This window comes from Debaryomyces hansenii, assembly GCF_000006445.2.
Source record: "Debaryomyces hansenii CBS767 chromosome E complete sequence".
Classification (NCBI taxonomy): domain Eukaryota; kingdom Fungi; phylum Ascomycota; class Pichiomycetes; order Serinales; family Debaryomycetaceae; genus Debaryomyces; species Debaryomyces hansenii.
In genome coordinates, this window is record NC_006047.2 from 1,190,238 (window position 1) to 1,204,366 (window position 14,129).

Genomic DNA, 14,129 nt, shown 5'->3' on the forward strand with positions numbered 1-14,129 from the left:
TTGTCATATTGTTGGATCAATTGCCGATGCATCTGGTTTGGATTCAGATTCTAAAGCAAAAATTTAAAATGTTGGTATGTCATAGAGAATGGCGCATTGACAGTCGTCTCTAATGCACAGATAAGGGATATTGCACATCAGCAAGTGTTACATCATACTGAATCCCCAAATATTAATGCTTACGCTAGGAAATAAACGGATGCCATATTATGCACATATTGGGGATATGGATGGTGCAGCTTATACTTTAGAGAGAATGGTATACTACACGTGTAAGACAACGATACATTGTCCATAGGAGACTATTCTTATAATAGGATAATGTACTATTTTAACAAGGAGGTAGAATGTTTGTATATTAGAAGTCCCATGTACAAGAATTGCCCCATGTGTAATATAGGTTGCATGTAAGGTACGTGGCAGAAACTTAAAACAATGATTGCAACAATCTGTCAGCAAACCAGTTGAAATTTGCTTCCGACCGGAAAACACCTATGTACTTAATATGGATCATTGCAGCATACACGTTGGTGTAGGTCGTGATGTGAATATCTATCTACGTTGAATCATTTCCAAGCTTTCTAAGTTTAAAAGTTTATCAATGTAGTATTCTCACCCCGTGGATATAGTTGTACAATAGTCACAACCACGTTTGCAGAGATGGTAACAACCACAACACAGAAGAAGGGATAAAGAAAATGGATATGCTCAAGGTATAAATAGGCGTCTATGGTAGAGAGTAAGTAAGTAATTATCGTGAATCTGTATTAACTACTATACTCAATATCACTATGCAAAGCAAAACATTTACCTCCCGTCAACTTTCTATGATAGTATTATCGTGCTGCTCATTACTTGGAATGGGTTGCTTCATATATGCTGTTGACTTGTCATTCTTACAAGACAGAATTTCTGCTATTACAAAAAGAGACGATGGATTTGAATTTGGAATCTATTCAAATAACGTTAGAGTTGATACTGACAATCGTTTCGCTTCTGAGCAACCTTGGAGCGAAAGAAAAGGTGGTGTAATCCAAGCCTTACAATCAAGGAACGAGAATGGCCCAACTTTGGTTGGTTTGCAAGAATTGAAACATAACCAATTGCTTGATATTTTACAAGGTTTAAATGGTAATGGTAACAATATTCCATGGACTCATTTTGGAGTCGGGAGAGATGATGGAGCAGAGAAAGGGGAATATTCTGCCGTTTTATACAACACTGAAGAATGGAGCTTATTAAACGGTACATCTAGATGGTTAAGTGAAACCCCTGATACGCCAAGTATTGCATGGGGTGCTGCAACCATTAGAATTGTTACTATGACCACCATGCAACACAAACAATCAGGTAAGGTCGTTAATTATTTTAATACCCATTTTGATCACAAATCTGAAGAAGCAAGACAAAAATCTGCTGACTTAATTGCTGGCTGGATTCAACAAATGCCAAATAACTATCCTACATTCTTGAGTGGTGATTTCAACTCTATCTCCTCCGATGTTGCCTATCAAACTCTTCAAAAGAGCTTGAAAGACTCAAACACCGCTGCTTATCAGCATATCAATGGCAACCTTTCTACTTATACTGGATTTGAGAAAAACGACAACCAATCCATCATTGATTTTATTTGGTCCCCATTAAACACTAATCAAGAAAACTCCAATACTTATGCCCTTGAGTATGAAGTTCTTGATAACATGTACAATGGATCTAGATTTAGTGATCACAGACCGGTCAATGTTCACTTCAAAGTGTATGAATAATTTAAATCTCTTTTAACTTTCTTTCGTTAGAAAACTTCAATTTTCGTTGCTTTTTATAGCTATTTCTTTTATAGATTGCAAATAAAAGTCTATCAAGTATAATAAAGAATGCGACACCTAAATTTCCGTTTTAGGTATTCTGCTTCCACGTTGAAATTACCTACTATTTAAACGTCCCATTGGTGTAAAGTAGGTCAATAGTAACCACCATATATGTTTGTTACTAATAAGGCGTCTTATGAAGGGAAGTATAAGCTTCTAATATATTTTGCTGCTAAGATATTAATTGTCCTCATGGACGAATATGATTAGAGTAAAGCGTAGTCTTTCCAAGTCTAATACAATGAACATACTATTGATCCTTTGAAGTGTATCTGCATCAAGGATGTCAACTGACTTAGGTGAACTGCTTTATGTTGTAAACAACAATCGCTGGTATTTATGTACTTACTACTACATTAGGAAGTCTAAATTTTAGTGCGTAATTAGGATGAAGGCAAAATCGAGAAAACTCGAGTATCAAGTTTGTTAACAGTGGTGAAGTTCTTTTCACGATAAAATTATCAAAGGGCATAAAGTTGGTGATGTCGTTGAGGGTTGTTAGAAGACCTATAAGGGCAATATTTAACCCTAGCATAAATGTATTGAAAACACCTTCAATAAGAGGTTTACATATAACGAAGCGCTTACTTCAAGACCAAAAGAAGACCGAAAAAGATGGAAAGGACGAGAAAATAAACGCTGAAATAAGAAAATTAAAAGAGCTTAAGGAAACATATCGCAACGCAGGTTTTTTCGAAAAGTTGAAATTACATAGTCAGTTATTGAAGCAAGAAGCCAAGGTTACCGAAGCTCAAGAATCGAAGTTGAATGCGAACATTCCGGCGCCAGTGATGAAGTTTGATGAAGATCCTATGTCAGTGGAGAATTTGGCTAGGTACCAAGTGATCTACTCTTTCATGTTAACGACATTTGTACGTGAATGTGAGGCTTATACCAGACCACAATCTGTAAATTTTAATCCTGATGCGTTAATTGACGATATAATTGATAGCTTCAAAGAATTCCATCCAGAATATGCACCAGTTACAAAGAATGATGTGTTGTTTTACTTCCATGTGTATCACTTTTTACTGAACAATATCATCTTCATGGATGAATTAAACTTCGAGGATCCTGTCGTTGCAAAGTTATTGAATTCTTATGTTAGCATGAATCCAGAGGACAATGCAACCGAACAGGCGAAAAAAGTAGCCGATGAAATGAATGTAAATGAAGATGTAGTTATTGGCTGGTTTAATATATTTTCAATCTTATCATCGACACCATTTGCGAAACCTGGCCAGAAATATACTTGCTCATTATGTCCTACAGAGTATGCTCGTTTTCAGGTGTTCAATTCTCAAGTTGATGCTATTCAAGATAAGTTTTCAAAGATTTATAATGATGCTTTTAAAAAATCGAACAGTGCCAATACTAAACAAAATTCCAATGCTAATCCAGGATTGAACAACTTCATATTTCAGAATAATGATTCCAAGAAGAATTCTCAAGATGATAAAAAGAATGGTAAAAATAAAAATAATAAAGACAAAAAATCCATGGAGTTTGAAATCAATCTCAATGGATCCCCAATGAAGTATTTTCAGCTTGGACTTTTGGGTGGTCTTTTAATGTACGTTTTGTATAATTTGTCCCAAGACAGTGATAATGAAATCTCATTCCAAAAGTTTGCAGCTGACTTTTTGAGTAAGAATCTTGTGTCGAGATTAGTTGTTGTCAATAATAAAACTGTAATCGTGGAATTGAATGATAATGGTAAAGCACAATATGGAAACCATCAAGGTCGCTTATATTTCAATGTTGGATCTATTGAATCATTCGAACGTAGTTTACGTCATGTTCAAGAGGAGTATAAAATTGCCGAACAGGTTAGAGTTCCGGTAGTATATGTAAATGAAGGTAACACCACAAAGATGTTGATTAACTTTTTACCAACAATATTATTCTTGGGTGCTATTTACTACATGACTAAAAAGGCTAGTATGGGTGGAATGGGTGGTCCATTGGGATTTGGTAAATCTACTGCAAAGAAATTCAATCAAGAAACAGACATAAAAATTAGATTTAAGGATGTTGCAGGTATGTCTGAAGCGAAAGAAGAAGTCATGGAATTTGTTAAGTTCTTAAAAAATCCTGAGAAATATGAAAAGCTAGGAGCTAAAATTCCAAGAGGTGCCATTTTATCGGGTCCACCTGGTACTGGTAAGACCCTTATAGCTAAAGCCACTGCGGGTGAAGCCGATGTTCCATTTTACTCTGTCTCAGGATCTGAATTCGTAGAAATGTTTGTCGGTGTTGGTGCATCTCGTGTTCGTGACTTGTTTAAGACTGCCCGTGAAAATGCACCATCAATAGTATTCGTTGATGAAATTGATGCTATTGGTAAACAACGTTCAAAGGGAAATGCTAGTGGTACCAACGATGAACGTGAAACTACTTTAAATCAATTATTGGTTGAAATGGATGGGTTTGAAAGCTCAGATCATGTTGTTGTTTTGGCAGGTACGAACAGAGCAGACATTTTAGATAAAGCTTTGATGAGACCAGGTAGATTTGACAGACATATTACTATTGATAATCCTGAATTGTTAGGACGTAAAGAAATCTTCCAAGTTCATTTGAAAAAAATTACGTTAGCTAAGAATATCGATCATGATTTGCCGGGTCGTTTGGCTGCTTTAACACCAGGATTTTCTGGTGCAGATATTGCAAACGTTTGTAATGAAGCCGCTTTAATTGGTGCGAGATTTAATGCTGAAGCCGTTACCTCAAGACATTTCGAATTGGCAATTGAGAGGGTTATAGGTGGAATTGAAAAGAAATCCAAAATTTTGAACGCTGAAGAACAAAGGGTTGTTGCCTACCATGAAGCAGGTCATGCTGTTTGTGGTTGGTTTTTGAAACATGCTCATCCATTATTGAAAGTTTCTATCATTCCTAGGGGCCAAGGTGCTTTAGGTTACGCACAGTACTTACCACCGGACCAATACTTGATGTCTGCTTTACAATTAGAGGATAGAATGATTATGACTTTAGGTGGTAGAGTTTCAGAAGAATTACATTTTGATTCAGTAACAAGTGGTGCCCACGATGACTTCAAAAAAGTCACCAACATTGCCCAATCAATGGTTTTAAGATTTGGTATGTCTAAGAGAGTTGGTATGGTCAACTACGCCGACACCCAATCTCAGGATAACTTAACCAAGCCATTCAGTGACGAAACCAACTCTATCATAGATGAGGAGATTCAAAGAATCGTTAGAGAATGCTACCAAAAATGTGCAGATTTATTGAAGGAGAAATCTCATGAAGTTGAACTAGTAGCTCAAGAGTTATTGAGAAAGGAGTATATCACCAGGGAAGACATGATTAGATTATTAGGTAAGAGGCCTTTCCCAGAAACCAATGATGCCTTTGATAAATATCTTGATGGTAAGGATGTTTTCAAAAACGAGAAGCCTGCAGATGAAAAAAAAGATGATGCTGAATAATCAATGTAATTAAGATAGTAACTATATAGAGTTGCAGGCCATTTGTAATGTTTCAATATGAAAATTTCTTGTATATACTAATAAAAGAACTTTATAAACCTGTTAAGTAGTTAAAAATGAGGCTAAATAGAATCGTGCAAAATACACGACCTCTAAGTCCCAATTGGAAATAAACACGAGAAATGGTATTTCAGTACGTACCGCTTGAAATACAACTATTGATCATTTATTAATAAACAAACGTAAATGCCAAGATCTAGATCTCGCCAAAGCAAAAGGACTCAATCACCAGAAGAGACGCGGTCCCCCAGAAGCTCAAGGGTTCGCCGTGCGGATCTTTCAGGATTAGACTTAAACCCAGAAGAAGTGGACGATGATGAAGAATATAGCGAACAGATGCAGGACGACGACGATGAAGAAGATGTGACTAAAAATGGCTCAGAAGATAACGAGGAAGAAGTGATAAGTAAGAGAAATTCCAGAAAAAGAAAGATTGATAGCGATGAAGATGAAGATGAAGATGAAGACGATGACAAAGTGGAAGAAGATGGAATAGAAGACGAGGAAGATGGAGAAGAGGAAGAAGAAGAGGATCAAGAGGAAGAAGAAGAAGAAGGAGAAGAAGAAGAAGAAGAAGAAAAAAAGAAGCCCATTGAACGCAAGGTGCAAATTCATATGGAAGATAAAAGAAGGGGCCCAAAAAAGAGAGGTAGAAAGAGGACTAGATTGACAATCACCGATGACGGATTCTTTGATGAGGAAGGAAATACGTTGAATATTATTGATGACGAGGTTGTGCTTGATGATGAAGATGCAAAGGGAAAAGAAAAGATTGACGAGTACGGTAATTTACAAGGAAATAGACAGTTCCGTATGAAAGTATTCACTGTTTTGGGGAATGGAGATAAGAAATTTATGATTTCTACAGAACCTGCCCGTCTTGTAGGATTCCGTGACTCATACTTATTATTTAAGACTCATAGAAACTTGTTCAAGAAGGTTTGTACACACGAAGAAAAAATTGATCTTATTGATAGACACATAATTCCAAATTCATATAAAGGTAGGTCGGTTAACTTGGTTGCAGCTAGATCTATTTTCAGAGAATTTGGAGCAAGAATTATCAAAGAAGGTAAAAAGGTGATTGATGATTTCTGGGAACAAAGAGCTATTGATAATGGCGATGTCCCTGGTGAATATGCGGACCCAGCGGAGTTATATGGAAACCTTTACAAGCAACCAGCAGTTTTAGGCGACACCGGTTCAAATGCAGGGACAACGCCAATAGCAGGAGCACCCGTAGTTAGTTATCAATCCGATCCAACATGGATGTACCAAATCGCATTGAAAACAAGAGAGTATAATTCTAAATTGCTTGAACAAAGAAGTCAAACGTTCATTCGTGGTATTAAGGATGTATACACTGGATTAAATTTTTATCCAACAAGTACGCAGCCTACAAGGGTTAAAATGATGAAAGTTGGTGAGAACGAGGATGAAACAATAACATATGATACTAAATTTGTGAATCCAAACATTCGAAACAAGGTGACGGGTTTAAAGGATGTGCCCTCAAGCATTTTCGAAGATATAGAAGACGAAGAACTCAAAAACGCAATTTTAGAGCAACAAGCGTATGAAAAATCATTTGTAAATTGAATCTTCTTGAATAAAGTGTATTAGTATATATGTAATATAACAAGATAAAATTAAATAACCGTAATTATGATGAATTAAAACAAACAAAGTGTCAATTTTTGATTAGTTAAATGTATCATCAGCTGAATCAATTGCACCAGGAGAATCATTGATATCTCCCATATCATCGTCCATATCATCATCCATATCTGACGAATCTTTACTGGATTTTCTCTTTTCCATATGTGCACGTAGCTCGAAGTCCACTTTTGTTTTTCTTCGACCTACGTGTACTGTAATGTCACCCTCTTCCACAATCTCTGCATGCTTCTTAGAGTAGGCAACTTCAGCTTTCGCTTCTCTACCCGAAATTTTATGGTTTACTCTTATATGTTTTGCTAAGGTATCATGTCTAGTAAATATTCTGGGGCCAATATTAGGGCTTTGTTTCACACAAACGTAGCACTTAAATAGTTTTTTCTTTTTCGAATGAACAGTCTCTTGATGTCTAATTAATTCATATTTTCTTGAGAAGCGACGTAAGCACATCTTATCAGGCTCATCAGCCGAAGGTAATTGACATTCGTGAACCACATCAGGATCATAATTTGAAGACTTGTTAGATGGTTTTGCTGCAGAGGTTTTCTTAATGATTCTATGAGCTGCAAGCTTCGAATCCACCCTTATTTTCTTCTTTTCACTTGGAGTCAATCCAGCCAATGATTCCGAAACAAACTTATCATGATCATCTGTTGATGCATTAACATAAAGAAATGAAGAAGGAGTACTTGATCCCGATAAATTTTCGTAAGGACTGAGCGAAGCATCATCAGATACGGGTGAAGCAGAATTTCCAGAATCTTGAGAAATGGATTTCTTTGATTTTGGACGTTTGGTTTTTCCTTTAAGCTTAATGGCTTCGTTTAAGGAGGCTTGGTGGTGCTTGTATTTTGAATAATCCTCAATGAACTTGGCATAACATTCGTTCAAGTCAAATTGTATAATTGACAAGAAATGATAGATAGACGGCTTCCACGTTAATAAGTTATATAATTCCCAATAATTTAAATTCATAATCAAATTTGTTAGGAATCTAATCGTTCTGGTCGACAAATCGACATTTCTATGGTTGGTTGAAATTTTAACAAATATATCGAAACACTTCTCCACAATCGTGTACAACTTAGAATGTATCGGATTTTCATTATCAATAAATCCAGAAAGCATATCCATAAGCTCGTACAACTTCTTCTCCAAAGTTGTGAATTGGTCTGGCCCAATTTGGTCCTCGTGGATTAGCGATATAATCTTGAAAATATGTTCGTTGTACTCGTCAAGAGATTGAGGTGTACAAGCATTCAAAATAGAGACAATCTCATCCAATGAGAACTGTCCCTTTTGCGTTAAAAGCTGTGTCTGGCTTACCTTGGCCCCCTGTTCGTCTGGTATGCGAAAGCCCGGCTTGATACCATCACTGTTAACCTCGGAATTATATGATCCCCATGCATTCTGGTTCATTACATGTAACGGTGAATAAGTCATTGTCTCACCAATTAATCAATACGGTGTGTTTTTTGATTACCCAAATTTACCTCTGATTCTGATTTGACTTTAAAATGATTTTGCCATAAATTTACAATAGCAATTAGTACCGTTCAAAAATTTTAAAAACCAATGAAATCTTTTACAAATCAACTTAAATGAAACTTGTATGTATAAAGTATCTTCTAAGAGTATATTCACACTTACTCCGATCTTAGTAATAGCTATTAGATGTCACTTTGGCTAAGTTATTGGTGGACTTGGTAATTTTTTATGATTGACTGCAATAAATGATCCAAATTACACGACTTTCCACCATCGGCTTTTTTGCGTCAATTGAGCTTAGCACATGATTTTTGGTCTTACAGATAATTTGCACCCAGAAGGCTACCATTAGCATTACACAATATATAAGTAGAATGTACATACAGAAATGAGCATAATTAAATTGATCATGATTTAGAGTCATCTCGCTTTTTACGCAATTCTAAAATCACGCTTTGGAGTTTTGAAGCTTCTTCTGGAGAAACTGATGATGGTAAATTGTATGGATCCAAACTTAGGAGATCGGCTTCAGACAATTCCTCGTTGGAATTTAGCTTTCGAACTGAGTTTGAAATGGAGGAATTCAAATTTGCTATATCTATCGAGTGAGCATGAGGGTTGGCTGCGCTCGAGTCTTTATCAGCTTCAAATTGGTATTTATGCAGTTGTGGCGGGCTAGAAAACCGAAATTTTTGGAAATTATCTTTTATGACAGACGCCTCCGGTTTATTGAAATTAACCGAGTTGATATTAACGTTGCCACGAGATGGACTTGTAGAAGGTGATGCCGCGCTTTGAGAATGTAAGCTCAGATTATCGGGGTTGGGAGATTTATCAACGCCGGTGGTATCGGGGGATGTATTGGAGATTACAGACGTATTGGAAATCACGGATGCGTTTGGTGGCGTTAATGCGTCTGAGTCATTAGTTGCTTTCGACTTGTTGGACGAAGAGCTTCCCGGTTGGTTTCTACTTTGGCCATCTCGAGTACTGAACAGCAAAAATCCGGCATAACTTGATTTTATCGTAAAATCGCTATTCAAAAATTGTGGACGAGGCAAAGGCTTACCAAATTGTCCTGAAGATTGGTTGCGAGGTAATTTGCTAGGATCATCAATTACTTCCACATTCTCTTTAGCATAATTGACCGCCATCTTATTTTCCTTACCAGTAATACCATGTTTCCTTCTTATGTGTCTTGCAAGCGAATCGTGTCTCGGGTAACTTTGTACCTTAGTTCCGTTTCGTGAACAATAAATGCATTTATATATTTTTTTCTTTGTTGCATGAACGAATTCCTGATGTCTCAACAATTCGTTTTTACCGTAAAAAATCTTCAAACATGCTTTCATGGTGTGAGGATCCATTAGATGACATTGATGTATTACACCAGACTTTGATTTATTCTTCTTCGCCTCTTCTTCAGTAAGTCCTTTTTCACTTCCAGAATGTATTATCTTTATTTCAAATTGATTGTTGTCATCAATATTTTTGATATAATTTTCAGAACTTGGACTTTGGCTAGATGTAACTTCTCTTTCTAGTTCATTATCATAGTCTTCTTTATCGTCCTGTTGAGGAGCTGCTTCCGAATTTTCTTTAACTTCAGGTATCGGTGTTTCGTCGATTTCATGGTTTGTGGCTTTCTCATAATTTTCTTCCTCTTGTTCTTGTTCTTCCTCTTGTTCTTGGTCTTCTTCTTGTTCTTCTTCTTCGACTTCATTCTCATCTTCAACTTCATTCTCATCTTCGATTTCATTCTCATCTTCGTTGAAAGTTTCATTATAGGCTTGGCTCAGGTCATTTTGTTGCCTACGTGTGGTGCCTCTAGTTCTATATTCATATTCTTTACTATCATCAGCATTGTCGGCTACCTTTTCAACTTGGCTCCTTGTTACTTTTTCTTTGCCTTTTGTTGCATCTATATTATTGGCATCAACGTTTTTAATTGCAGGCTCTTGTTTTATGGGAGTTGGGGCATCCAATTGCCTTTTCTTTGCAGAGTTTTGTAAACTTGCTAATGTTATATCAATGTACGGTGTAATGTTAACCTTTGAATATTTCCTTTTCTTCACAGTTGGATCTAACGAATGATAAGAATAGTTATAGAACGGATATGGAAATGAATATTGTAAGCCTTGGGACATTGATTCGACCATTAAGTTTTTTGGAGGCCTAACAAGAGGTCCAAAAGGTGTCTGAACAACCTCTATATCAACCAATTTTAAGATATATTCCAAATCAGGCAAAAGATACAATAAATGGTATACCTCCCAGTATTGCAACATATAAACTAATTCAACCATATACTTTGTTATATGTGATGCTAAAGACAAGTTAAAGTAAGTGGAGGAAAACTTTAATAACGGTGCGTAATTGTCGATCAATATCTTCGATAGCTGTTCATTGGGATAGAATAGTCTATAATGACTATCTATAGCCGATGATGGTTTAGGAATGTAAGACGTTAACTCGAATAAGTTTCCTTCTATGGACATTCTCGAAGTATCATCTAAATCACGCTCCTCATTCAATAAGTAGAGTAGCTCCGATAAATGCGACGAATAGTGATTAATAGACTCATTAGGTAGAAATGTAGAGCCTCTTTCAGTCACTATCAATGGTTTATGAGCTGATAATTTCATCAAATCATCCACTATAGGATCCCGGGTCCGATCGTCATTTTCTGCCACTGCTGACCGAGGAATATCCTTAGCTATTCTCCTTAACAACGCTATTATTAAGTTAGTACGATTGCAATCAACACATCCGAACATATTACTTCATTTCAGACGAGAAAAAACCGCTAATTTTGTAATTTACTTCTTTCACAACCATCGAACAAAAAGCAATTCTCTCCAAATAGTCTCGAAAACTCCAAAAGGGGGCATACATACACTCAGGATGAAAGGCATCTCCATTGATTGATTCCTCATTAGCCTATTGATATATGTTAGTAATCTGTAGAACATATATGCTAACTTTCCGTAAATCTGTTACCGATATTCGTTGGCACCTGTAAATTTCCTCATAAAATCATTACGTAGGCATCAAAAAAATCTCTAATAAGTAATCAGAAAGTAAAACAAACATTCAAAATTAACATACCTCTTTAACCCCTGAATAAATAGACATTTCCATACAAAAAATAACTGATGTTCTATCTAATATTAAGGTTAAATTGTCTTTATTATTGTAATGGCCAAATTTTAATCAGCCTGCAACCAATTTCATCGAGTAGTAGGTGCAACAAAATTGATAAAATTGGAATTTACGATTCCTGCACGACTAGTTTTTTGACTACCGCTTTCGGAAGGTTATGCGATTGATTCTTCTACAGGGTTTCTTAAAGTCTTTAGAATACATTAGTAAAAGGAATCTAGACAATTATATAAACACACTACCACCTGTGGAGGGTCTTCTACGACTGATATCGACTTCTCTTTCTTCTGAATAAGAGTTACCTATAAGGGTGCTTCCTGTGTCGTCTTCAAAGTCTTGCGTTATATTAGGCGAAGCCTGTAAGTAATTCGTTTGGGACTTATATTCGATTAAAGGAACATCAAATACATTGGGCTGTTCAAGATATTGTAAGACATATTTGAATACCTTTTCACCTATATCAAAGCCCCAGATGTTGTCTAAATGCTCGTGGTTATTGACAGGCTGAGTTGTAGTATATTTCTCGGGTAATTGGCCCTTCATGACATCAATGTCGACTAGCGAATCGATCGTTCCATATATGAGATGAATGGGTACACGTATAGTTTTCAATGGATACGACATGGGGAATATGCCTGAGGACTTAGATTCATGATACATCTGGAAGTTTTTGGATGACATGATTTGAAACCAATGCACAACTGTTTTGACCGATGTTGTCAGATACAAATGGGCATACGAGCTCAATTTTTGTATTTTTGTTATATTCTCGGATCTCCAGTTGAATAACAAATAGTTGGACACATCAATCGAGGTGTCAAATAGTGGAGGATACATAATTCTGCTCCAAAACAAGACAGACGGCATTAAGATCTTTCTGGAGAATAATAAGAATACAACATGCGGCGAAGCTTTCAAAAAAATATCCAAAAATTTAGAGTAAAGGCCATGTGGAGTAGTCGCAGGAGAGATAGCAATGATTTTGTCAATCTTATCATTTAATTCCGGGTTGATTGATACACTTGCAAATGCCTGGGCTGTACCTTGTGAAAAACCAATATACGTGAGTTTCTCTTTCCCAGTAACTTCTAAGATAAAGTTAATAGTGTTAGGGATGTCGAATAAAGCAAATTCGTCCATAGAAAAGTCCCAAAATTTCTCCGAGTCAATGGCATGGAACAAGTGCTTCTGCGAATATTTGTTACCTCTGTTATTACCTAGCCAGACATCGTATCCCAAATCATAGAGCAAAAATGGTAAGTTATGATTCTTATCTAACATTGTAACCCAAATTTCACTGCTCATTAATAGTCCATGGTGCAAGTAGACTACCTTACCGTTCCTCTTGGTAACGGAACCAGGTTTGCATATCCTTTGGACAGTCAAGAAATAGTTATCATCGGTCTTTAAGATTCTACTCTCCACATCGTAGCCAAAAAATTGGCACATTTCATTTATATTATTGCTATTCAATAAATCTATCATCTGGTCATAACTTTCTCTAGTCACGCTAGATGTATTGTGGTAATTCAAAACTTTATATTGAGCTTTTTCTGCATCATCAACATTATTCCCCTTAGTCATAGAGTAGATCAAGTTGACCGGATTAGACGTGAATCTATACAACACCAACGTGGTGCTGGTAAAGAATTGGATGACTAGTGACGGCAAAAATTGAGTAATTATTGATATTATGAACTCGAGCCATGTTAAAGAAAACGATAATGTAAGGAGTAACCATTCTCTTAAAGCCAATCTACCTATTAATGGAACATACATCTTGACTTAGAGTATTAAAAGTAAGAAATTATTCTCATCTAATATTTGTGTTATGGGGCTTTACAATTTGAGCCCGCGAAGCGCACCAGCAATCCTCATTGCTGAACCAGCATACTCGATTATGTGGTGAGAACATAATCTGTAATCGTTATACCCCAATGATTTCGCTTTCATAAACTAGCGATGGCTTTGAACTGCATCTATTAACTAAGGATGGCTTTTATATAAAAATTTAGGCGAGCATTATTGAGCAATTTTTTCTATTGCATTCGACTAAGAGCATGAGCTATTTTTTTATTCTACTTTAGTTTATTTGAATTTGACAGGTGAATATATAAGTCGATTCATTTCCATGCTTTTTCTGATTATATTATCGAAAATCAAGGATATATTTATTTATGATGGCATTGTTTAGTTTTTGAACTTGTTTAAGTTGTAAACTTCTTCCGGAGGTTCCACTATTAGACATTGAACATAGACCTAGAATTGCAAGATTATAAATACCCAAATATGAATATCCGAATATACTGAACGATAGATTTTAGCCAATAGCCATATATCCTGAGTCCCCGAAATTTTAGGTGCACAGTTGGTTAACAACAAATTGTACGCAACATGACACAATAGGTTGTTAAATAAATTT

The 14,129-nt window shown here is 36.1% G+C and overlaps 6 protein-coding genes across 6 annotated transcripts; 3 read left to right on the plus strand and 3 right to left on the minus strand. All coding sequences in view use genetic code 12, as the record gives it.

The window, feature by feature from the left end:
* Positions 1-860: 860 nt before the first annotated feature.
* On the plus strand, positions 861-1,766 carry DEHA2E14872g (DEHA2E14872p; the record flags this gene model as incomplete). Its single annotated transcript, XM_459951.1, has 1 exon — positions 861-1,766. The coding sequence occupies one exon, from the start codon at positions 861-863 to the stop codon at positions 1,764-1,766; it is 906 nt and encodes a 301-aa protein (XP_459951.1).
* Positions 1,767-2,350: 584 nt separating this feature from the next.
* On the plus strand, positions 2,351-5,320 carry DEHA2E14894g (DEHA2E14894p; the record flags this gene model as incomplete). Its single annotated transcript, XM_459952.2, has 1 exon — positions 2,351-5,320. One exon carries the CDS (start codon positions 2,351-2,353, stop codon positions 5,318-5,320), a length of 2,970 nt encoding a protein of 989 aa, XP_459952.2.
* A 246-nt stretch (positions 5,321-5,566) lies between these two features.
* DEHA2E14916g (DEHA2E14916p) lies at positions 5,567-6,979 on the plus strand (the record flags this gene model as incomplete). Its single annotated transcript, XM_459953.1, has 1 exon — positions 5,567-6,979. One exon carries the CDS (start codon positions 5,567-5,569, stop codon positions 6,977-6,979), a length of 1,413 nt encoding a protein of 470 aa, XP_459953.1.
* A 102-nt stretch (positions 6,980-7,081) lies between these two features.
* DEHA2E14938g (DEHA2E14938p) lies at positions 7,082-8,500 on the minus strand (the record flags this gene model as incomplete). The annotated part of the gene is made up of 1 exon (XM_459954.1): positions 7,082-8,500. The coding sequence occupies one exon, from the start codon at positions 8,498-8,500 to the stop codon at positions 7,082-7,084; it is 1,419 nt and encodes a 472-aa protein (XP_459954.1).
* A 452-nt stretch (positions 8,501-8,952) lies between these two features.
* On the minus strand, positions 8,953-11,686 carry DEHA2E14960g (DEHA2E14960p; the record flags this gene model as incomplete). Its single annotated transcript, XM_459955.2, has 3 exons — positions 8,953-11,279; positions 11,443-11,485; positions 11,654-11,686. The coding sequence occupies 3 exons, from the start codon at positions 11,684-11,686 to the stop codon at positions 8,953-8,955; spliced, it is 2,403 nt and encodes an 800-aa protein (XP_459955.2).
* A 246-nt stretch (positions 11,687-11,932) lies between these two features.
* On the minus strand, positions 11,933-13,486 carry DEHA2E14982g (DEHA2E14982p; the record flags this gene model as incomplete). The annotated part of the gene is made up of 1 exon (XM_459956.1): positions 11,933-13,486. One exon carries the CDS (start codon positions 13,484-13,486, stop codon positions 11,933-11,935), a length of 1,554 nt encoding a protein of 517 aa, XP_459956.2.
* Positions 13,487-14,129: the final 643 nt, after the last annotated feature.